The 24,269-nt window shown below is 48.9% G+C and overlaps 2 protein-coding genes across 2 annotated transcripts in view; both read left to right on the forward strand.

The window, feature by feature from the left end:
• The first annotated feature begins 780 nt into the window (after window positions 1–780).
• Prkrip1 (PRKR interacting protein 1) lies at window positions 781–15,107 on the forward strand. The gene is made up of 6 exons (XM_041648062.1): window positions 781–1,012; window positions 1,919–1,997; window positions 3,602–3,702; window positions 4,072–4,157; window positions 6,423–6,490; window positions 14,712–15,107. The coding sequence occupies exons 1-6, from the start codon at window positions 887–889 to the stop codon at window positions 14,807–14,809; spliced, it is 558 nt and encodes a 185-aa protein (XP_041503996.1). The 5' UTR covers window positions 781–886; the 3' UTR covers window positions 14,810–15,107.
• Orai2 (ORAI calcium release-activated calcium modulator 2) overlaps window positions 6,430–24,269 on the forward strand; it is a 39,704-nt gene continuing 21,864 nt past the window's right edge. The window contains exon 1 of the mRNA XM_041648059.1: window positions 6,430–6,490. The gene's annotated coding sequence lies outside the window, so the exon portion shown is untranslated. The remainder of the gene's footprint in view (window positions 6,491–24,269) is intronic.

A 24,269-nucleotide genomic window follows, 5' to 3' on the forward strand; every position in this document is an offset into this window, starting at 1 on the left:
ATACAATCCAGCAGTCAGAAGTCCCCTTTGGCTCACCTACTTAACACGCCCAGTTAAAATTAAAACACCCCATCCTAACATGGGTTTCTCTTTTTCCTTTAGAAACCACCATTTGCCTATGGGCCACATCAGTCTCCTCTCTATCCAGAAACAGTCTTTTGTGGTTGCGGTGGCCCCCAAATACCCCTCTCCCCTTTCCTTTATTCCTTTCCCCCTTCTCCCTCTCTGCCTCCTGTCTTTGTTTCTTATTCCCTGCCCTCTGTCCCTCAGGGGCAAATATTATCCTCTTTGTGCTGAGAACTTGGTTTTGGGGTGTCCTGTACCGGTCTCTACAAAGGCAAGAGGATTTTCAGGAGTTCGAGGCCAACCTGAGCTACCTATAAACACTATCTCATCTCACAAGAAGGGGAAAAGAAAAAAAAAAAAGACGCGAGGAGCTAAATCAAATAGCTCTCCAAGACAAAGCCCAGGGACAAGCAAAACCGGGAGAGAAGTGCTGAGAGCCACGTGAAGGCAGCGCGAAGCCCTAGGGGACCTGAGAGGTCGCCTGGGGCCGAGCCACTCATCACGAAAGGCCGCCTCTTCCCTTAGGGACGTGAGAGTCACGCAGCCTTGATTTGTTTTGAAACAGGAAATGAAATTACGCTGCTAAGGTCAAAATTAAGCCACCCTGGCCTCGCGCTCATGAATATTCAGCAAGCCGGCGAGGCTCATGACACCGTCCCCGAACCCCCCCCCCCCCCCCCCCCCGTAGAGAGAGAGAGTGCGCACGCGTCGCCGGAGAGCATCCCAGGTCTGGGAGTGCGCGTGCGCAGCTGGCGCGCCCTTCTGTCGTCATCAAGACGAGCGGGCGCCAGCGGCGCCTGCGAGGAAGTAGAAAGCTGCTATGGCGAGTCCTACAGCCACCGCCGTGAGACCGCCCAGGCCCAAGAAAGAGCCGCAGACGCTCGTCATCCCCAAGAATGCGGCCGAGGAGCAGAAGCTCAAGCTGGAGCGGCTCATGAAGAACCCGGTGAGTCGGAGTGGGCTCTGCGGCCCGGCCGAGGCCCAGCCCCCTCGCCCCTTCAGGCTCGGGAACGGTACCCTCCGTACCCCTGGAGGAGGCCTGGCACGGGGAAGGCTGCCCCGTCGAGAGTGAGCTTCGTGGCTGTCCTTGTCCTACAGCGCAGCTGCATGGAGGGCGAGCTTCAGCCCTCCATACCCTCCTTTTTTAGATTTTCTTTTTGAGGTACTGTGGAATTGCGCGTTTATTCACGCTCCAACTGAATCGGCTCTGTAGCATAGACAGTCCTCAAGTTTGGGGTTCCCCTGCCTTGGGTCCCCAACTACTCCTGCACCGAGATTCCAGGTTGCTTCACAGCTCTTTCTGTTTTAACTTCAATAAGAACAAAAGCGGCAGAAGCTGGGCATGATTGGGCACACCTGTATAATCCCAGCACTCTGGTGTAGGACAAAGAAGACTGCTACAAATTCCAGGCTAGCCTGGTCTACATAGTGAGTTTCTGGCCAGCTATATAGTGAGATCTATCTCAAAAACCAAGAATCTATGCCTTAGGAAAAGTGCTCAACCCCTCTAAATAGCACCCGTTATTGAAGAGGCATTGGCTAACAAATTTGGAACACATCACTCTTTACCTTCCAACCCAACTTCAGAAAAACAGCTAACTGAGAAGGCCTCATATCTTCGCCAAGAAGAGGTTGGCTTTCCTCTCAGTGACTTAGATTCTCAACGTCTGTAGTGTGGGAGAGCTTTTGCCCATGTTAGACTCCATGGTTTACAGGATGAAGTAAGCTCAGGACAGAGGATAAGCAGTCAACTCCAGGTTTGAGAAGCATGCTCATCTGTGTTAGGTCCCAAGAGAGGCAACTTCCTCCGCAAGTGTATGCTTACAAATGCGATTCTGTTTAACTGTTGCAGGACAAAGCAGTTCCAATTCCAGAGAAGATGAACGAGTGGGCTCCTCGGCCTCCTCCAGAGTTTGTCCGCGATGTCATGGGTACTGTCTTTTGTCTGTGTCGGGCTGGGGGGGTAATTTTTAAGGGGAATAGGGAACACTATTGTTACTTGTCAGCTAGATCTTTGGTAGGAAGTTGTTTTTGTCTTTACAGTGAAGGAGTGCTGTGTTTGACACTAGATAATGGTTGCCCAGTTATTCTTTGGTATTTTTGTTTCTTGTGGTTAAACATTTTATTCAAAGTCCTTAAAAAGTTGGTAAAGGCTGAAGGGGGTCCACAAGATCAGACAAACTAGTCAAGGAAGATCTTCCAGGCTTGCTTTGTGCTAAAGGTGCTTGTTTATTTTTTGAGATAGAGTCTCACTATGTAGCCCAGGCTGTGTCTGAACTCAGAAGCCTCCTTTGACTCCTTGACCTCCTAAGGACTGGCAGGCATTACAGGCTTTCGTCAGTGTCCTAGAGTTCTGTTGCTGTGATGAAACACCATGACCATAAGCAAGTTGGCAAGAAAAGGGTTTGTTTGGCTTACACTTCCACATTGTAGTCCATCACTGAAGGAAGTCAGCACAGGAGCTCAGGTAGGGTTGGAACCTGGAAGCAGGAGCTGATGCAGAGGCCATGGAGGGGTGCTGCTTACTGGGCTCATCCTACCAGTATGGTTGCCCAGCCTGCTTTCTTAGAGAACCGAAGACCACCAGCCCAGAGATCACACTACCCACAACCAGATTTTATGGAGGCATTTTCTTAATTAAGGTCCCCTCCTTTCAGATGACTAGCTTGTGTCAAGTTGACATAAATCTAGCCAGCACAATGATCGGCCCTCTTCTGGCCTCTCCTGGCACCCACATGCACACACAGGCACCTACTATACATATAAACAGAAGGACATACTGGAACCAAGGTGGAGAGAAGGCTTGGCTTCTCAGGTTTGTTGCTGACTTGCAAGTGCTCCCTCCCTGTGCCTCAGTTTACCTCAAGGCTCTTTGCATAGTCTGATAAATAATCAAGATGTGGCTCCCCGTCTCTCAATGACCTATTTGTCTTCCTTCTGTCCCTCATGCCATCATGCTTAAACCATAAGTCTAAGATAGACTATTTCTATATAGTTATTCATATGTTTTTGTATCCCACTTCTTATCGGAAGCATTTTTCCAGCTATTAGGGATCTAGCTGTCACTTGTGAAATCATGGAGGGACGCTGTAAGTCTTTCTGGATGGCCAGTTGTTGAGCCGCAGTCTGCTTCTCCTCTTACTGTCATATAGAAGTTTTCTTCTGAACCGAGGGTTTGATGTGGAGCTTAAGTTGACCCTGAACTCTGGTCCTCCTGCCTCAGCCTCTGAGTACAAGATTACAGACGTGTGCCACCACTGCTGTTTTAGAGTGGGGTTTCTAGTGACCTCATACACGTCGTTAATAAAACCTACGATGTGCCACACCCTGTCCTTGTTGGAATACAAGTAGAAAGTCCCAGTACATATAGTACCTTCAGTTTGAGTTCTTGTCCTTAGTCTCAGGGTTAAGTGCAGCTTATGTTGGTGAGTGGATTCCTCCTCTCCTTTTGCCAGGCAAATGCTCTGCTATGGTATTCTGTCCCTAGGCCTGGTTAACTGATTTTATCTACAACTCTGGACTGTTCTGGCCTTAGGTTCCAGTGCCGGGGCTGGCAGTGGAGAGTTCCACGTTTATAGGCACCTACGGCGGAGAGAGTACCAGCGGCAGGACTACATGGATGCCATGGCTGAGAAGGTTAGTGAGCCAAGGAATCCGGTGACTCTGGATCAGACTCGACAAGCTGTTCACACTGGGGGAGGGGTGTGTAGGAGTCTTCCCTGTATATGAAAGGGCTCCAGAGTCCCCTTCCTGCCCTCCACAGGCCGTTTGTTACGTAGTGGAACAGCAGGTCAGGGCTTCCACACCGTTGTCCTCCTTCCTCTCTTTCCTCTCTGCTGGGCTGAGTGTCTCATATGGTTCATTGTGGTCGGTGTAATTAGTGGTTTGTGTTCAATGTCAGGTTCTCAGGATTTTGGTTTTCTTAGTTATTACATTTCCTCATGGTAGGTAATAAAGTCTGTGCAGCCCAGGTAGGTCTGAGTGAAGACATGTTTTGTTTTTCAGCAAAAACTGGATGCAGAGTTTCAGAAGAGACTGGAAAAGAATAAGATTGCCGCCGAGGAACAGACCGCAAAGCGCCGGAAAAAGCGGTAAGAGCTTTCAATCATTGTGGTCTGCAGACGGGAGGTGGGGAAGCGGGTGCTGGAGAGTGAGCCAAGGCCTTAGAGGCTCAGGCCAGGGCAGGAGTTCAAGACCAGCCTGAGCCAAATAGAAAGACACTGTCACAAAACAAAATCAAAAGGGTTGGTGATATGGCTTAGCAGGTACAGATGCTTGCTGCCAAGCCTAAAGTTTAGGCCCTAGAACCTACATGGTGGTTCTTAAAAGTTATCCTCAAGCTGGGCATTAGTGGCTCACACCTTTAACCCCTGCACTCCAGTGGCAGAGTCCAGTGGGTCTCTGAGTTTGAGAACAGACTGATCCTGAGAGCAAGTGCCGGGACAGCCAGGGCTACACAGAGAGACCCTGTCAGGATAGAGGCCCGAAAAACATAAAATTGTCTTCTGACCTCCACGCATATGCCAGTCACACACACATCATTCACAACACCTCATGCAAATGTTTGACTAGACGGCTCTGTAAGCTTACAACTCCTGCTGTTCTTCCAAAGGTCTGGAGTTCAGTTCCCACACCTGTGATGTTGGGTAGCTCACAACCACCTATGACTCTAACCCTAGAGGATCTGATGCCCTCTTCTAGCCTCCATAGACACTGCACTTATGTGCATATACCCACACTGAGACACACATGATAATTTTTTTTTTTTTTTTCGAGACAGTGTTTCTCTGTGGTTTTGGAGCCTGTCCTGGAACTAGCTCTTGTAGACCAGGCTGGTCTCGAACTCACAGCGATCCGCCTGCCTCTGCCTCCTGAGTGCTGGGATTAAAGGCTTGTGCCACCATCGCCCGGCTTTCACACTTGATAAATGAATTGTTGTTGGCTTTTTTCAAGGCAAGATTTCTCTGTGTAGCTCTGGCTGTCCTGGAACTCATTCTGTAGACCACACTGGCCTCAAATTCACAGAGATCCACCTGCCTCTGCCTCTCAAGTGCTGAGATTAAAGGTGTGCACCACCACTGCCCAGTTGATAAAATGAATCTTAAAAAAAATAAACCCTCTCTGGGTGGTGGTAGTGCACACCTTTATTCCCAGTACTCAAAGAGAGTACTCAAGAGACAGATAGATCTTTGAATTCAAGGGTAGCCTGGTCTACAGAATGAGCTCCAGGGACAGCCAGCAATACACAGAGAAATCTTCTTGTCTCTAAACTCAAAAACAAAAGTAAGGAATAAAAATAAAATATAAAGAAGAAACCCTCAAAACAGGTAACAGAGGTTGACTTGTATAACCTCTAGGGGTTCTGGGAAGGCCAGCCCTGAGATAGCAGCACTAAGAGGAATGGTTTCTTATAAGACCTTGGGAACCACACGTCCTTCATGGTCCTTCAGCCTGTTACAGATCTCCCAAAGATACTGTCGGAACTTTAGTGACTGTGTGGGTTTCCATGTCTCCCAACATTTCTGCATTTTGGTTTTGTTTGCCTTTTGAGATAGTCTTGCTGTGTTGCTTAGGCTGGCTTCAACACTGATTCCCTGGCTCAGTTTCCTTTCTACATTTGAACATTTTATTTTATTTATTTATTTATTTATTTATTTGGATTTTTCGAGACAGGGTTTCTCCGTATCTTTTGGTTCCTGTCCTGGAACTAGCTCTTGTAGACCAGGCTGGCCTCGAACTCACAGAGATCCGCCTGCCTCTGCCTCCCGAGTGCTGGGATTAAAGGCGTGCACCACCAACGCCCGGCTGAACATTTTATTTTTGAGACTCTTTTAACCAATCTTCCCATGTGACTTTGGGGCGGGGGGGGGGGGGGCTGTCAGGTTTTTTGTTGTTGTTGTTTGTTTGTTTGTTTGTTTTTGAGGCACTTTTACTATGTACCCCAGGCCAGCCTTGAACTCTTGGTTTTTCTGCTTGGCCCCACCAAAATTCTGGGACTACTTTTATAAGTCACTACACTCAGCCTACTCCTCAGAGTTTCAGAGTTTGATCTCTACTTACTTCAGTGAAAACAGTTGACAGTGACAGGCTAGCAGAATCACGTTTTTTTAAAGGGCACGTGTGTCTGTGTGGGTTTGTGCATGTAAATATGAGTGCTCATGGGGCCGGAAGAGAAGCTGGAGTTGCGGACAGTCGTGAGTTGCCTGACATGGATGCTGGAAGCTGAGCTCCAGTCCTAGCTGTCGAGCCGTCTCTAGCCGTGACTGTGACATTTGCACTGCTATAAAGATAGCTTCATCACAGGCTTTTCCAAAACACCCACCAAGGTAACCACCATGTATGTCTTCCATGTGTAGCCAGAAGTTAAAAGAGAAGAAGTTAATGGCAAAGAAGATGAAGCGTGAGCAGAAGAACCAGAAGGAAGGTGAGCTGTGTCCACATTTCTCTCAGTGCTGGTCACCATCGCTAATGGCAGTGGCTGCTAAACTGTGAAGACTCATGGTTAGCTGTGTGTGTCATGTCAGAAAGCCACATGACTAAGCTAGGCATAGTGGTACACGCCTTTAATCCCAGCACTCAGAAGCCAGAGGCAGGCAGATCTTTGTGAGTTCGAGGCCAGCCTGGTCTACTTAGTGAATTCCAGGACAGCCAGGGCTCTGTAGAAAGACCCTGTCTTAAAAACCTAAAAGAAAGAAAGAAAGAAAGCCAGACTGACTTAAGCAAAAAGGAAAGCTCACAGTAGGATTTTGGGGCAACTTACTGGATTCCTGGTTACTAGGGTCACTCCCTCTGTCCCTGTCCTCACACTGCCTTGCTCCTCAGGTACCTCCAGCTGTCCACCAACTGTCTTCCAGTGGTTCTCCATCTTGCCTCATTTTTTTCCCCAGGAGGAAGGATTGAAGGGCTGTCTCAGCATTTGGAACCCTTTTGTTTTGTAGTTACGTGTACATACATATATACACACATCTGTGTTTGTACATATGTGCACATGGAAGCCTGAGACCAATGTCAGTTTCCTCTTCAGTTGCTCTTTACCTGAATTGTTGTGACACAGTCTCACTAAAGCTGGAGTTCACTGATTTCCCTGGGCTGGCTGCCTGACAAGTCCCAGGGATCGTCCTTCTCTGTCTCCCTAGAGCTGGGATTCCAAGCACACACTCCCATGCCTACCCTTTCCATTGGTGCTGGGTCCAGACTCAGGTCCTCATGCTAGCAAGGCAGGCACCTGTACTGACTGACCTTTCGCCTAGTCTCCCATGTAGCCAAGGCTGATTCTGAACTGAGACTCCTGGTTCCCACCCTTCTACCATGTGAGTCCAGGGATCAAACTGAGGTTGTCCAACTTGACAGCAAGAACCTTCACCACGGAGCCTTCTTACCAGCACTCTCTCTCATGGTTTGGGTTTATTATTTGTTATTTTGTTTTGCTTGAGGCGGCGTCTCATGTAGCCCAGGCTGGCCTTGCTCTCTGACCCTCTTTACCTTTGCCTCCCAAGTTCTGTGATTACACCTGTCCTGTCTTAAACAGGACGTGGGAATGCCCCGCCGTAGGTGTTTCTTCACGCTTGCATGTTTTTTGTCAAACTGGGTAAGGAAAAAAACCCAACTTGTTCCGTTCATTTGGATAGTTCCTAATTGTCCACCCACAGGTTGTCTTCCCCGTGACGTCTCCGTTTTGTGGTTGATCCTGTCTTGTGAATTTTGTCTCAGTGATGTAATAGGGAAGCTATAAAAGCTTTCATTAGATTCCGATTCATGTTTTCCATTCTTTGTTGCAGTTTTGCCATCCCATTCATTTTTTAAATTTTTGTTATTTTTCAGGCAGGGTCTCTCTGTAGCCCTGACTTTCCTGGAACTCATTATATAGACCAGGCTGGCTTTCAGCTCACAGAGATCCTGAGTGTTAGGACTAAAGAGTGTGCCAGTGCCACCATGCCTGACTGCCTTCCTGTTCATTTCAGGACTCAGCCACTCTTACATTCTGGAAAAGGTTTAAACCAGATGCTGTCTTGGTTTGCTTTCTACAGCTGCATAAACACCGTGAGCAATGGCAGCTCGGGTTTTCTCCAGCGTGAGGAAGTCAGAGCTGACGCAGGGGTTGTGGAGGAGCCTTTCTTCCTGGCTCACTCTCCATACTTGCTCAGTCTGCTTTCTTACGGACCCCAGGACTGCCTGCCCAGGGATGACACTGCCCACAGTGGGCTCCACCCTTCCACATCAATCGTTAGTCAAGAAAATACCCCCCAGACTTGACTATGGGCCAATTTAATTAAGGCATTTTCTCATTTGAAGTTCCCTCTTCCCAGATGACTGATTTGTGTCAAGATGATAAGAACACTAGTCTACATAGCTGCTCACTTCCTGTGCCTGGTCTGTCTGGGCCTTGATTCTTGGTCTTTTTGGGCCTTGGCCCCTGGTCAGTCTGGGCCTTGGTCCCAGGTCTGCGTGGGTCTTGGTCCCTAATCTACTTGGGTCTTTGTCTCTGGTCTGTTAGGCCTTGTCTTGTGTTGATTTTCTTTTTCTTTTCTTTTCTTTTTTTTTTTTGGTTTTTCGAGACAGGGTTTCTCTGTGGTTTTGGAGCCTGTCCTGGAACTAGCTCTTGTAGACCAGGCTGGCCTCGAACTCACAGAGATCCGCCTGCCTCTGCCTCCCAAGTGCTGGGATTAAAGGCGTGCGCCACCACCGCCTGGCTTTGTGTTGATTTTCTTGTACCAGTTGAGCTTCCTGCGTCTTGAGAAGCCAAGTCATCTTCTCGTGTATCCCGAGCTTTTCGAGTGACATCTCTGTAAACGGAAGTTTCTGTCCTGCCTGGTTCCGCAGCCGTTCAGCCCCAGATCATCACATTTCTCAAGGCTGTGGTCTTGTTTCTATCTCTAGTGGGTCAGTAACCTGGCTATGTTCAGCAAACAGGTTCTGGCCCTCCCGTGCATTGTGGTTCTTACGAGTCTTCGCTGTGTTCTCCAGGTATGGCCCAAGAGTGCCATCCAGTGGCCAATCTTGGTTAGTTTTTTTGAGTTCAGTGGCTAAGATAAAGGACCTCACTGTTAAAACTGCACAGTCATGGTGAAGCATGCATACTGAGGTCTATCCTTTTGGTAAAACTGTGAAGTGTCAGGGAGATACAAGTCTGACTGTTGTAGTTGTTGTAGTGGTGGTGTGTTGTTGTTACTGCTGTTGCTGTGTGTGCTAGTCAGGGTCTTACTTTGAACCTAGTGGGCCTGAACTGTATAGCACATGGCTACTTTGTTTTTATTTATTCTGGTGTGTATGTGTGTGTGGTGTGTGTACTCATGGGCTCCCCATGGTGGTCAGAAGGAGCCCCGTACAGCATCAAGGCCAGTGTGAACTACAGTGAGACCCTGATATACACACAGACAAAAGGAGGAAACTCCACTGTGTGAGGTTCTCAGAGTACCACATTTAGAGCACAGTGATGGTTGTACAGATTTGAGAGGCTGACCATGGGAAGTTGTTAATGGGTTCTTTGTAGTGTGGACATGGTTGTGGTGACTGTAGGGCAGTAAAGAGAGCACTTAGGTGAGGCATGGTGGCACACAGCATTAACCTGAGCACTCAGGAGACAAAGGCAAGCCCACCTCTGTGAGTTCAAGGACAGCCTGGTCTACATAGTAAATTTTGGTCCAGCCAGAGGTGCATAGTGAGACCTTGCCTCAGAAAAATAAGTAAATTAAAAGTAAAGCTCGGAATGGCTGTAATATCACATGTCTTTATTCCTAGCACTTGAGGGACGGGATGGGACGGGGAGGGGGGGTGATGGGGGTATGGGGGTTGGTGAGCCAGCATGTCTCTGGCCAGCTAGAGACCTTGTCTGTAAAAAAAGCCATGCTTGGACTCAGGGTACACTGAGTTGGTTAGTGTTTACCTGGCTTCCATCCCAGCACTGCACAAAAACTTGGCTTGGTTTTGGGCATCTCTGACCCCATGAGATCTTTATCCCTCAGGAGGTAGAAGCAGGAGGCTCAGAAGTTCTAGGGCTTCCTCAGCTGGACTGAACAGGTGTTATCATTGGTGTGGTGTGTGGCCCGCCCGTGCATATCAGAACATATCTGCTTGTGTGCACTTTGTGTTGAACAGCATAGATATGGTCTGGGGACATCAGCAGTGGCCTCCATGCCTCTCCCCTCACTTTGACTATTTCCCCATTTCTCATTTTGTGAAAGAGTGAGATTTTCTAGTTGCCTGGTTGAAATGAATAGAATTTAATGTAGTGTGCCAACTGTGCCACAGGGTGGCCCCAGCACACCATGAGGCTCCTGCTGGGTTGGCAGCAGGAAGGGCAGCTGCCTAGGGTTGCGGCCTGTGCTGTGTAGTAGCTCAGTCATCGCCCTGCGGTGTGGGACCTGTGTCTGAGTGAGAGCAGCTGGTTGGCCATGAGCCAGTTTGGATCCTTCTGAGACCCTGAGCTCTGCAGTGCTGTGTCCTAACCAGGGTTTCCCTTCCCTACCACACTGCCCTTGAAGAGAATCTGAAGTGAGCTTAAGGCCCCTGTTACTGGACACAGCTAGAGCTCTTTCCCAGCCTCGGTGGTGGGGGCAGGGGGTGTTTCTCTTTGTCTGGAGGGCTCATCCACTACCCAGTACATCAGAAGCAGCTGCTTCCTCCTGATCATTGCATTAAAAGTATCTCCTGGCACTGCCAGATGTCCCCTAATCAGCAGGGCACAGCATTCCCTTTGAGTTAGAGATATTCACTAGAGGCACTGTGTCCAGATGGTACCTAATGTGTGCTTTGGACCAACCTACAGAGCCACAGACTTAGTGTAATGGACTGGAAAGCTGCCTGGCTCTTTGTACCCTTTGATCATGAAGCCATTGTATTTCCTGCTTGGGAAGTTAGGGTACATTGAATAGGACAAAGTGAAAAATGATAGTGACTATAATCCTTACTAAAAACAATAGCTTACGTTAGTGTTTTTATTTTCTGCTTTCAGTTTTTCATACATGTGCCCTGTTCATGTTAACACCAGGCTGTTCTAATGTTACCGCAGAACTTTGTGTCATAGGCAGTTTCCCATGGCCTTGCAGTTCCATAGTACTAGGGTTGGGGGTGGAGGTTTTTGTTTTTGTTTCCCCCCCTCCTTATCCTGTCTAATCCATCTGAGGGAAAGAAACCCAAAACCCTGTCGTCTTCAGTTTCACCCAGTGGTATGTCTATAAGCGGAATAAAATCTCCGAATAGAGCTGGACAGTGGTGGTGCACACCTTTGATCCCAGCACTCGGAGGCAGAGGTAAGTAGATCTTGAGTTTGAGGCCAGCCTGGTCTACAGAGTGAGTTCCAGGATAGCCGTAACTTTGTTTTGTAGAACTACCAGCTCCCCAGTATATACAGAGACTTAATAGTAACTATGAAAGCTTGACCTTAGTTTGGGCTTTTTTCCCAACTAGCTCTTATAACTTAAATCAAGCTGTCTCTATTAATCTACATTCTACCACATGGCTTAATTATCTCTGCTCTGTGCTGTATATATGTCCAACTTCTTCAGTCTCCTGGCATCCCCACCTCTCTTCTTCCCAGACCCCCCCCCCCCAACACCAGAAATCCAGTTTATTCTCTCCTGCCTAGCTATTGGCCATTCAGCTCTGTATTAAACCAATCACAGTGACACATCTTCACACAGTGTAGAGGAATATGCCGCATCAGGTTCTGGGCACTGAATTCAGACCGTTTGGAAGAGTAGTAAATGCTCTTAGCTGCTGAATCATCTCTCTGGTCCCTCCAGCCTTCTTTCTTTTCTGTTTGTTTTTTTGGGGTTTTTTTTGTTTTTGTTTTTGTTTTTGTTTTGTGACAGGGTTTGTCTTTGTAGCCCTGACTGTCCTGGAACTCACTCTGTAGACTTCTGCCTCCCGAATGCTGGGATTAAAGGCATGCACCATTACTGCCACCCAGCTTTTCAGCTTTCTCTAAATATGCTTTGTTTTGTGTTGCTAGGCTTGAACCCAGGGACTTGTGTGTACCAATCAAGTACTCTACTCTGAGCTGCACCTACAACCTAGATTCACTGAAAGTTATAGAGTCCTCGTGTACCCAGTCTCCCCTGTTTAACACCCTGGTCTACCTCCTGTTGGTAGCTAGCTTTCCTCCTTTCTCGGGGTCCTCGCCTTTTATTCCCTCCCTTCTTCCTGTTGAGAATTCAGCACAGAGCCCACAGCGTGTTCAGTCATCATGTGGCCTTGGGCTCCATTGACTGAGAGTTTCTCAGACTTTACTTGGCTTGGCATCTGTATGACATCTCACAGTTGAGATTTGACTGGTGTTCTTTATGTGATTGGACTGGAGCTGCTGGACGGTGTCCACTGCCGTCCTGCTCCTGCTGTCCAGGCTGGACAGTGTAGACAACTGACCTGGCTCTCTACTGCTATTCAGTGTTGTGGCAGTGGTTGTTGGGGTCTTGTTTGTTTTTGTGGTGCTGGGGATGGAAGCATGGCCTCTTATGCTAGGCAAGCCCTGCACCTGGAGCCACATCCCAGCTTACAGCTGTTAATGTTGCTGTTGGCCACACCACAGAGGTAGTGTTTATCAGCTTTTCCCACTATAAATTTGCTGCTCTTCCCCCGAATAATTTACTTTTTGGAAGGTAATTGCCACGTGCAGCCCATATCTAAGGATTGAGGTGCAGTCAGCCCCCTCCAGACTGAAGGCAGAGATCTACAGACATCCACTTAGGAGATGGTCTCTGTCTACAGAAGTGTTTGTCTGTGAGGACAAACCTGTGTGTGATCCAGTCTTTCTGTACCTTGTTGCTGGGACCGTCTGTTGTCCTGGTGATGAGGTCCCATCATCACGGGCCTCCCTATCACAAGTTCTCAGCACTTCCTTGCTTTCTGGTACTGTAAAGTACTCCAGGCTCATCTGGAGGATTTCCTGCTCTCAACCCTCGGGTGTTGCTCCAAGACATCTGCTTTCTTTTGTTGGCTTAGTGTTAGAAAGCAAGATCATGGGGGTGCCTGGTAGACAAAGCAGTGGAGGGCAGTTCTGCTCTGCAAGTGTCCTAGACTGTATGCCCATCGGTGCCTGTGACACTAAGTGATGCTATCTGGTGGGCCCTCCATCACACCATATAGTCTGTCAGTTGGTAGAGATCGCTGTGCAGCATGTGTGTGTGTGGGGGGGGGGGGGTCCTGAGCAATGCCTGAACACGACCATCTGTCCACAGTAAGTTCATCATGAGTCCCGACATACCCGGCTTTTCTCCATCGTCAGCGGTCATTCCAGCTTTGTCCACTGTACTATCCCTTATTCGTCACCCTGTTCACTTCCGCACGTGTGGAGAGTTACTGCTTCCCTGTGGGTCATAGCTACTTACACCAGAGCACAGGGGCCTGTGCCTGTAGCTGTAGACTCCACGTGTTTCCAGCGGTGCTGCTCAGCACCACCCCACCCTTCACAGAGATGCATTTATAAGTCAGTTGGACTCTGCATTCCATCCTAACCCCTGACCTAAGTGACTTTAAAGATGTATGTTTTAATTTATATATATCTGCAGGTATGTATAGCTCCCATAAAGGCCAGGGGAAACCATCAGATATACTGGATTTGGAGTTAATTTTTTTCTTTTTTTAGAGTTTTTAATTTTATGTGTGTTTTGCCTGTGTTTATATATGTGTATCACATGTGTGCCTGGTGCCTGCAGAGGTCTAAAGAGTGTGTCAGGTCCCCTGGAACTAGTTACTGATGATTATGAGCCACCATGTGAATGCTGGAAACCCAACTTCCGTTCTCTGCAACAGCATCCAGGGCTTTGGACAATACCCTCTCTCCAGCCCCAGTGCATGTATTCTGTCTAGTGCGTAGTATTGTGAGTCTGCCAGAAAATATACAAAGTAGTTTCACTGCCTGAAAAGTCCCTGGTGAGTCAGCTGGGCCCTGTGCTGAGACCTCCCCCGCCTCTTTGCAGCCAGCTCCCGCCCACTCCCCTGCTCTCAGGACAGGAGGGGGGGGGGCTGGGGACAAGATGTCTCTGTGCTTAGCTGTGCCACAGTGCTAAAGCAGTATTAGAATATGCCATAGGGCAACAGGAGAGGGGTCCCTGGGCAGTGTTTGAGGAGAGCCAGGAGGCTGGCATGGCTGTTGTGGGCACAGCCCCTTGTTTCAGTGGGCTTTTGTTTGTATTGGTTTTTAAGATCCTCTTGCGGTCTTCATTGAGAATCGAGGCTCAGGCAGGGGAGTTTGGTAGCCCAGTAGGAGATGTGAAACACCTGGGTATCTCTCAGGGTACCCTATTTTGGTGGTGATGTAGACAGTGGGGGCCATATACTCAGCAGGCCTGACTTGGGGTGTCCGGTTCTAGTGTGTACAGCCAGATCTTTTTGGTGAGCCTGAGGTGCCGCTCTCAGAGCAATGCAGATTGCTTTTGTGGTAGACCTTCCACACAGTGGCCACCTCTGACTCCTGGCTGTTTCTGCCTGGGAACAAGTATACCCTCAGCTGCTCTCCTCCTCTTTTTGAGACAGGGTTTGCTACCCAGGCTAACCTTAAACTCACTATGTAGCTGAGGATGTCCTTGACTTTTATCTGCCTCCATGTTTGAAGAGCTGGAATTAGAAGTGCAGTCAAGACATTCCCTTACTTAACCCTGCATCCATCAGATCTGTCTGCTTATGGTTTGAATGTTGTGTTGGTACAGAACCCAATCAGTGCCAAGAACAGCGTGCCAGCAGCTCTGAGGAGGCATCTGGGACAGAGGAGGAGGAAGAGGAACCCAGCGTCATCATGGGGCGATGAGGACGTGAGCCCAGCTCATTCTCTGACCATCCTCAGAAAGGAGAGAGGTTGTGGCCCATCTGCCAGTCTGGCTGTGTTGGGAGAAGGCAGGAGCCTTCTGCACCGCTGCTTGCCTAGGGAGCAGAGGAGCCATCCCCTAGACGTGTGAAGATTGCCTGCTGCGTCCCGCCCTGCTCTTGCTGAAGGGGAGTTCCTCACCTTCCCCTTGGTGCCTGTTTCTTTCTGCTTAAACAGTGATGAGCTCTGGGCTGGTTTCTGTGAAGGGAATATTTATTTAGTAAAGAGCAGAACACCTGTAGGTTTTGTCCACGTGTTCGAGATGTTAATTACCAGAGCCTCAGAGAAACTGAAGTGACGCAGAGACTGGACCTTGGGATTTGGTGGGTCCTCTTTTGCAGGCTCCCTTCCACACCTACCATTTGGGTGCCCTGCCCTGTCCCTAATGGAACAGCAGACTTCAGCACTGAAGAACTGTGCCCGCCCAGCAGCTCTCAGAACATGTATGAGCTGACCAGGGCTCTCAGTAGGAGGCTGGGCAGGAGAGGGGCTCCAGGAAGACAGGTGATGAAAGAAAGCAGGGGGTGACCAGAGACATGGGAGACAGGACAGGTACTGGCCAAAGCCTTCCTCCCACCCCAAGTCAGGAGATCTAAACCCAGAGGGACTGGAGAGGTGAGCTCTTCGGGATGGAAAACCCTCCTGTCAGTCCTCCCACTGAGTGTCTTTGAGTGGCTGTGGTCCAGACCTGCTGTGTGTACAGGTCCAGAATGCAACCAACACCGTGTCAGGGAGGGGGGAGGTGACCCAGGACTGCCTTGGTCCTCAGCCATTATCAGGCCAGTGGGGTGACGGGCAGTTTCTAGTAGAGCGTGGCTCTGTGTCTGGAGTGTCTCCAGTTCCCCAGTGTGCCGTGTGCCTTCTGTGGATGTTAGTAGCATGTTGAGTGAAAGGGAAACTAAGAATGTCTTCTACTTTTGACTTTTGTTGCTGTTCTTTGATAGCTCCTACATGTTTGTGATGTACTTTGATCGTGTTTACTCCGTTCTCTTAGCCTACCCCCACGGGGTCCTTTCCCCAGCAGACGTGACTCCCCTCCTGCTTTCGTGTCTTGTTTTTGGCATGGCATGCGTTAAGGTCGCCTGAATGAGCTTGGGTGGTCAGTTATTTACCAAAACATGGGAACCTTCCCAGTGGCTGTGCCTCTGAAGGAAATGGCCCCTCTTCCCTTCTTTTACTGCAGTGGCACAGATGCCCTGTGCCCATTCTGAGCCATGTGACGTCTGGCCCCTGTCCCTCCAGCACATTGAGTTACAGGCGATCTTCAGGTGTGTCAGGACTAGCCTTGTGGGTTTGTGATTTGCTTTTAATTCTCCCTTTACCCATCTGTGTCAGGCTCATGGGCTTTTGCTCTGCTGGATGAGGACTGCTGAGTGAGGAGGGCTGGGCCTAAAAGTCTTTCCATCTGCTGCCTCAGAGCCGGGGACAAGTCCCTTCCTGCCTCTGCCAGTTTGCCTGGCCTCAAGCTGCACTCAGCACCTGTGTCCAGCAGCTTGGGATGACTAAACAAAAGGACTGCAGGCTGTCTGCTAAGGAGGAAGCGTCTGCGGAGACCTTTCTGGCTAAGGGGTTATCAGTTCTCTAGTTTAGCAGACTCTCTGTCTATCTTAGGACTGTTGTTTGTTTGGGGAGATGGCGTCACTGAGGCGGGTGGCTGATACTGTCAGCTGCCCCCAAAGCCACAGAGAGGAGGATTGTGCTGTCATGTGCTTGTTGAGGGCAGTGAACCCCAGGCCGTATATAACATAATTGTCTCAGAAAGCCTGGTGAGTGTGGCCATCTCACCCCAAACACCTATCTCTTCTGCTGTGGGAAGCTAAGCCCTCTTGTCCTGGTCTCTGGAGGAACAAACCTTGTCTCTTAAGATCCTGATTTACCTACACTCTGATGACAGATGTGCTGAGCACTCTGTGTGACAGCCTAGTCATTTAGAATAGAATGTTCTTTACCCTTCTTCCATTAGATTTCTCATGGAACTTCCCAAATACAGTTTCTCTTGTTACAAATGGTGGAGCTGGGGTTGAGCCAGCCGGTATGGCTGGGACTGTTGTTGATGTGCAGCCCTGGGGAGTGTCGTCTGTAGCACCACTTTAGAAGGGGAGGGTGCCTGGTACTGCCAGGGCCGAGGATGTACAGCCCTCCTTTGTATGAGTGATGGCATGTGGTTCATGAACCTGTGCGCACTCTAGAGACCAAAGAGCATCCCTGTCATGTTACCCCTGTTCCCCTGAGACGGGGTCTCTAAGCCTGGAATGAGGCTGGTGGCTGACAGGCCCCAGCAGTCCTCTTCTCTGACCTCCACAGCGCTAGGGTTACAGCTTTTTAGTGGGTGTGGGGATTTGAACTCAGGTCCTTATGCTGCTCGTTGAGCCATCTCCTCAGCCCTCATAGAGCAGAATTGAGTAAGGGGCTGGAGAGAGGGCTAAGCAGTTAATATTAATAGCACTAATTGCTCTTGCAGAGGACCTGCCTTTGGCCCCCTGCACCCAAACAGTAGCTTGCAACCATGCATTAACTCCAGTTCCTGAGGATCTGGCAGTGCCTTCTGACCTCGATGAGCACTCGATGTGCATGCGATACACATACATACATAAAAAGTGTATTGAGTGGAGCCGACACTCATTATTCATGAGTCCCTTTTGTGAATTGGCTATTCATCAAAATCTGTAACACACAAACCTGTCCTCGCAGTGCTTTTACAGTCGTTTCCATCCAGTGTCAGAAAGTTCTAGTGGCCTGTCACCGCGTTCCCAGATGAGGCTGAAGGACTCGGCCCCATTCCTTCTTTCAGCTCGTGTAGTCAGTCTGTCTAGTGGCTAGTGTTCTGTGCCTTTTGGTTCTCTGGGTGAGACTGTGGTTTAAGAGATCTCCCCAGGTGTCGTATTAGGATGCTGTGTAGTGTTCCTAAGAGCCAGCGTCCTGGATTTCACTCTGGAATAGAATGTGTCAACTTGGAGGAGGAGCTGAATTGGGGAACTGCCTCCCACAGATTGGCCTGGGGACGCATCTGTGGGGCATTTTCTTTTTTTTTTTTTTTTTTTTTTTTTTTACTTTTTTTTTTAAAGTTTTATTTATTATGTATACAACATTCCTTCCATGTATGCTTGCATGCCAGAAGAGGGCACCAGATCTCATTACAGATGGCTGTGAGCCACCATGTGGTTGCTGGGAATTGAACTCAGGACCTCTGGAAGAGCAGTCAGTGCTCTTAACCACTGAGCCATCTCTCCAGCCCCCTGTGGGGCATTTTCTTGACTGAGGATTGACATGGAAGGGCTTAGTCCACTGTGGGCAACTCTGGGTGATACCATCCCTGGGCAAGGGGGGCTGTATAAGGAGAGAAGCTGAATGAGCTGTAAGCAGCAACCCTCCTTGGTCTCTGCTTCAATTCCTGCCTCGGTTTCCCTTGATGGACTGTGTGTGAGCTGTGAGCCAAATAAACCCATTCTTCCCCAGGTTGCTTTAGGTCAGGGCTTTAGAACAGCATCAGAGAAACAAACAAGGACGCGCCTTCCCCTCACCCATGTTCATGTCGGTGTCCTTGTGCCTTCCCCTCGCCCATGTTGGTGTCCTCTGGCTCTTCCTTGCCAGGTTGTCCACAGTCCTGTACAATCAGCATTGCTGACAGTGCCTGCTTGCTTCCTGTATTGTCTTCCTTGCTCAAGCCCCAGAAAGTAGGGTGACCCTACTGTCCTCTGTCCACACCAGGCCCCAAGAGAGCCTGTCTTGCTTTGAGTGTCAAGTAAACTGGTACATTCTGAGTCTGGGGTCTCATCCCCACTAAGAGCCACACACACGTGTGTTCGGTGATTACTTAATGGTGTCCCAGGAGTGTGTGACATGTAAATCCTACTGTAAAAGAAAAAGATTCTCGGCTTCGGCATGTTCTCCTCTTCCCATGGAGGGAAGCTGCACCGCCATGCACATACTAGCTTGGGGAGCAGGGTCACCTGGTCCTGACCTATGCCTCATGTCCCCACCCACACCTCTAGCACCTCCACCCTGATGGGGCTGACATGGCCTCCGACCACCTGCCAGTCCTCCCATCAGAAAGAGCGGTTTCACATACTCAGTCTCCAGTGGCTTCCCTCCAGTCTCAAACCCTTAGCTTTTCAGGTACCGGACTGTGAATCCATAGTGCTAGCAGGAAGGTCGGCGTGTGATAGTAACTGGGAAACAAGGAAATCACAGAGACTGAAAGCCAGAGGTAACTTCTTCAAGCTTGGTACACGAATGTGTCGGGATGCCTGTCTGTTTGCAGGCCCGACAGTTGAAATGCGTGTGCAGCAAAGATGGAGTTTCCAGATCTATTGCAATGGCTCAGTGGGTAAAGGAGCCTGCTGCCAGACCCCGAATGCACACAGAGGAAGGTGACCACTAGCCTCTGCAAGCTTGGAATCCCAGCTCTTGAGAGGTGGAGGCAGGGAAATCAGGAGTTCCAAGTCGGGGCCAGCATGGACTATATGAGACCTTGTCTTAGAAAAAAAGCTAATAAATATGTAGGCTCCCCAGTGATAGCCTCAAATTTTTGATTCATTACCGTTCTAATCATAAGGGCATGGGAAATGGAGGAGGGTCTGGTAATCAGGAGAATTGGGCTGGCCAGAGAGGGCATTTGAGCAGGAGTCTTGGGTGATTTCTTCCCATCTTGAGAAACGCTGAATTTTAACAAGTATCTTTTTTTCTTTCTTTAAACTTATTTTTATTTTATTTTGTTTTATTTTATTGTGACAGAGTCTGTCTTAGTGTTCTCTTGCTGTGAAGAGACACCATGGCCACAGCAACTCTTATAAAGAAAACATTTAATGGGGACTGGCGTAGAGTTAAGAGGTTTAGCCCATTATTGTCATGGCAGGAAGCATGGTGGTATACAGACAGACATGGTGTTGAAGAGGGAGCTTTGAGTTCTACATCTGGATCAGCAGGAAGAGACAGTGAGCCAATAGGCCTGACTTGAGTTTCTGAAACCTCAAAGCCCACCCCCTAGTGACACACTTCCTCCAGCAAGGCTACACCTCACCTCCCTGTGAGCCTGTGGAGGCTGTTTCATTCAGACCACCACACGGTCTCACTGTGTACCCCAGACTGGCCTAGAACTCACTATGTGACCAGGTTATCCTCAAACTCATAGAAATCCACCTCCCAAATGCTGGGGTTAAAGACATGCTCCACCTACCCTGCAGAGAGCCATGAGTATTTTAAATTTACCTGTTTACAGCCTTAATCTTTTAGAGATATTGTCAAATTGATTTAATGGAGTATTTTAATTTTATTTCTGATACTATGATATTTTTTAAAAGCCTGATTAAAAGACCAACTTAGACATGGAAGTGTTGTAAGACATGGCTTACAATTCTGTTACGAACCATCACTGGGGAAGTCAGGGCAGGAACTGCAGAGAGCTATCCCTTCACACTGCAGTCAAGAGCAGAGAGAAATGAATGCCTGCCTCTCACTCGTGCTGAGCTCAGTTTCTCCACTCTTAACAGTTCGGTGGCCCCTTGCCTAGGGAATGATCCGCTCACAGTGGGCTGGAGCTTCCCACGTCAGTTAACTTAAGACAGTTGGGGCTAGAGAGAAGGCTCAACATCTAAGAGCAGTGGCTTCTCTTTCCGAGGACCTGGGTTCAATTTTCCAGCACCTACATGTTGGCTCACAACTGTCTGTGACTGTAGTTGCAGGGAATCCTATGCCACCTTCTGGTGTCTGAAGTATGGCACAGACACACATACATTCAGGCAAGCATAACACATGGTTTGACCCCCATAGGCTCATATATTCAAGGTGTGGCCTTGTTGGAATTGTGTTCCTGGGATGGGCTCTGAGGTTTCAAAGCCCACACCATTCCCCCTGTCTGCTCTCTGTCTGCTTCCATTTGTGGGATGCCTTTAACCCTAGCACTTTGGAGACAGAGGCAGGCAGATCTCTGAGTTCAAGGCCAGCCTGGTCTACAGAGTGAGCGCCAGGACAGCCAGTGCTATACAGAGAAACTCTGTCTCAAAAAACAAATAAATTGGGGGCTGGAGAGATGGCTCAGTGGTTAAGAGCATTGCCTGCTCTTCCAAAGGTCCTGAGTTCAATTCCCAGCAATCACATGGTGGCTCACAACCATCTGTAATGAGGTCTGGTGCCCTCTTCTGTCCTTCAGGCATACATGCAGAAAGAATATTGTATACATAATAAATAAATAAATATTTTTAAAAAATACAAATAAATTGCCTTGGCCTGGGCAGTAGTAGCGCATGCCTTTAATCCTTGCACTGGGGAGACAGTGGCAGGCGGATCTCTGAGTTTGAGGCCAACCTAGTCTACAGAAGGAGTTCTAGGATAGCCAGGGCTAAAGAAAAAAAGGTTTCCCATATATATGCCTACAAGCCAACCCAAAGTAGACAGTCCCTCATTGAGACTTCCCTGGTGATTCTAAATTGTGTCAAAAATTTTTTTAGGTTTTTTTTTTTTTTTAATGTATGTTTCACCTTCATGTATGTACGTGCACCACATCCTCTGGTGCCTGTGGAGCCAGAAGAGGGCATTGGGTCCCCTGGAACTGGAGTTACAAATGGTTGTGAGCCACCATGTGGGTGTTGGGAACAGAGTCATGTCCTCTGGAAGAACAGCAAATGGTTTTAATCACTGAGCCATCTCTCCAGCCCTAACAGGAGGAACGGCACTTCTGGGACTTGGAGATCCAAGCCTGGCTCTGCAGGACCAGGGCCTTGGCTGCTTCCCAAGGCAGCACAGAAGGAGGTTATGTAGAAACTGCTTTCCCTCCTGGCCCAAGAACCAAGCAGACTCTTTCTTTTTCCCCTTTGGAACTTAATTTCTGTTTACTCTCTGGCGTCCTCCACTAAAGGAGCTGTAATTACCATATATTAGCATGTATTTCCATAAAGAGAACACTCTTAGAAATCAGCCTGGAGGGAGTCCAGAGAGGCCCTTTTCAGCTTCCTCGTTCCATACACTGTAGTAAATGTTTACTGAAAGCCAAGCAAGTGTTCAACCCTGAATTCCAGAGCCAGTGAGAGGCTGGGGTATGGTGGAGACCGGATGCTGGGGGCTTCGAGGGCCTCTCAAGGGGATCTTTCACCATGGAATGTGGACTGGAAGGAGGTTAGGAGAAGGCCCTGGCAGTGATGCCCCCAGAGGGGTCAGCGTCCTGACTTAGGGGCAGGGCAATTGGGGGAGTCCAGGGACAGAGGCACTGGGGAGGCTGGGGAGGACAAGAGTCCAGAATGATATAAAGTGGGTCTCACAGGGACTGGAGAGACGGCTCAGTGGCTGTGAGCAGTTGCTGCCCTTATAGAGGCTGGCGTTTGAGTCCTCGCACCACATCAGGCAGCTCACAACCAGCCACCTGCAACTCCGGCTCCAGGGATCCAACTTCCTCTTCAGGCACCCTCACACATGCGCATGAGAGAGGGAGAGAACACACACAAAATTAAAAATAAATCCAAGGCTGGAGAGATGGCTCAGTGGTTAAGAGCACTGACTGTTCTTCCAGAAGTCCTGAGTTCAGTTCCTAGCAACCACCTGGTGACTCACAGCCATCTATAATGGGATTTGATGTCCTCTTCTGACATACAGGTTTACATGCAGATAGAGCACCATATGCATAAAATTAAAAAAAATTTAAAGCTGGGCGGTGGTGGCACACACCTTTAATCCCAGCACTTGGGAGGCAGAGGCAGGTGGATCTCTGTGACAGAGTGAGTTCAGGACAGCCAGGACTGTTACACAGAGAAACCTTGTCTTAAAAAAAAAAATAGGCGAGCCGGGCGGTGGTGGCGCAGGCCTTTAATCCCAGCACTCGGGAGGCAGAGGCAGGCGGATCTCTGTGAGTTCGAGACCAGCCTGGTCTACAAGAGCTAGTTCCAGGACAGGCTCCAAAACCACAGAGAAACCCTGTCTCGAAAAACCAAAAAAAAAAAAATAGGCGAGAACAATAACGATCTTAGGGGTGATTTATTTGGTAGAATGCCTACTTGAAGCCCGGGGTTCCATCAGTGGTGGCAGGGCACGCCTATATGCCTGACCCTTGAGAAGTAGAAGGGTAGAAGGTGAGGCATTCAAAATCAAATACTTTAACTACATAGCAAGTTTGAGGCTAGCCTGGGCTACATGAGAGAGCCTGTCTCAAAAAACAAAAACCCCAAGTGATACCACTGAGATACCTTCTCATTCTGAAGGACCTGCTGGGGAGAAGGCTGGACCGTCTCTAACCAGGAGGGAAGGCAGAAGGATGGGTCTTAGGAAGACCCAGGAAGGGGGTTGGTGGGACTGTAAAGTGAGTAAGAAAGGTCAGAGTAGGTAGTATGATTTGCTGCCCCCCCCCCCGCCATCTAAGCAGTCTAACCTCCCAAATCCTAATAGCGTTATGAGGGCGGGAACTTAACTACCTGTGTTCAGGGGTGGGGCCTTTGGGAAGTGATTGGGTCATTAGTGTGGGGTCACTGCAGTTGAACCCTGGTGGCTTTATGAGGAGAAGAGAGACCACCGTGTGGTGTGATGGGTACACACCTCTACCACATGAGGCAGTCCAGGGGGCTCCCACCATGCTGCTAGAGCCTCTGTCTCCACAAGTGTAAACCGGAATAAACAGCTTGTCTTTATAATGTAGCCCCAGGCGTTTTCCTAAAATGCAGAAGTCTGACCACTATATTAGGATGTTTGGTAGTAAATTTTTCCAGTAGACTGTGATAGTGGGACACATCAGGTAGGCTATGAGTGCAGGGGACAGAGAGAGGGGCCAGTGCTGGTCACACAAACGCTGAGACCATGCTGTGTGACAAGACCTAGGATTCATAGAAAAGCAAGGAACAGGATTCATTGATTGAGAGAGAATATGCTGTATACCTTCATTGTATGTGTCCAAGAATCGGTGTTCAAAGACAGGCTGGCTAAGGCTTTAGAAAAAGTATAGGAGCCAGCAGGATGACTCAGTGGGTAAACAGCACTAGCTGACAAGCCTGACCCCTGAGTTCAAATGTAAAAGGAGAGAACTGATTCCCACAGCTGTCCTCTGACCTCCACGTGTGCCTCATGGCGCACACCACCACCCCTAAATAAACAAAATGTAATTAAATTTTTTTTTTAAGTAAAGGAAGTAACTTGCCAAGACAAACCGACAGTTTGCAGACAGCCCAGATAGCAATGCAACGCCCTGAGAAGAGCCCCTGCATCCGGACCTGAACCCTCTTCCTTCTGTGTAACCTCCATCAGCTCCCCGGGGACCCTGAAATGGGGAACCCTTCAACTGCCAGGGGCTGGGCTCTCCTTTCATAATGACAGCGTGGCTTCCTTCATTCGGTGGACAAAGTAAACCAAACAACTTTAAGGGCTGTTGCCCGTGTTTGGTTAGCAGAATGGCTCCTAGGAGGACTGGTAATTACAGCGCTTACATTTC

Source organism: Microtus oregoni, unplaced genomic scaffold, assembly GCF_018167655.1.
Source record: "Microtus oregoni isolate MIOR12 unplaced genomic scaffold, Mior012 000003F_ref0000135, whole genome shotgun sequence".
NCBI lineage: Eukaryota > Metazoa > Chordata > Mammalia > Rodentia > Cricetidae > Microtus > Microtus oregoni.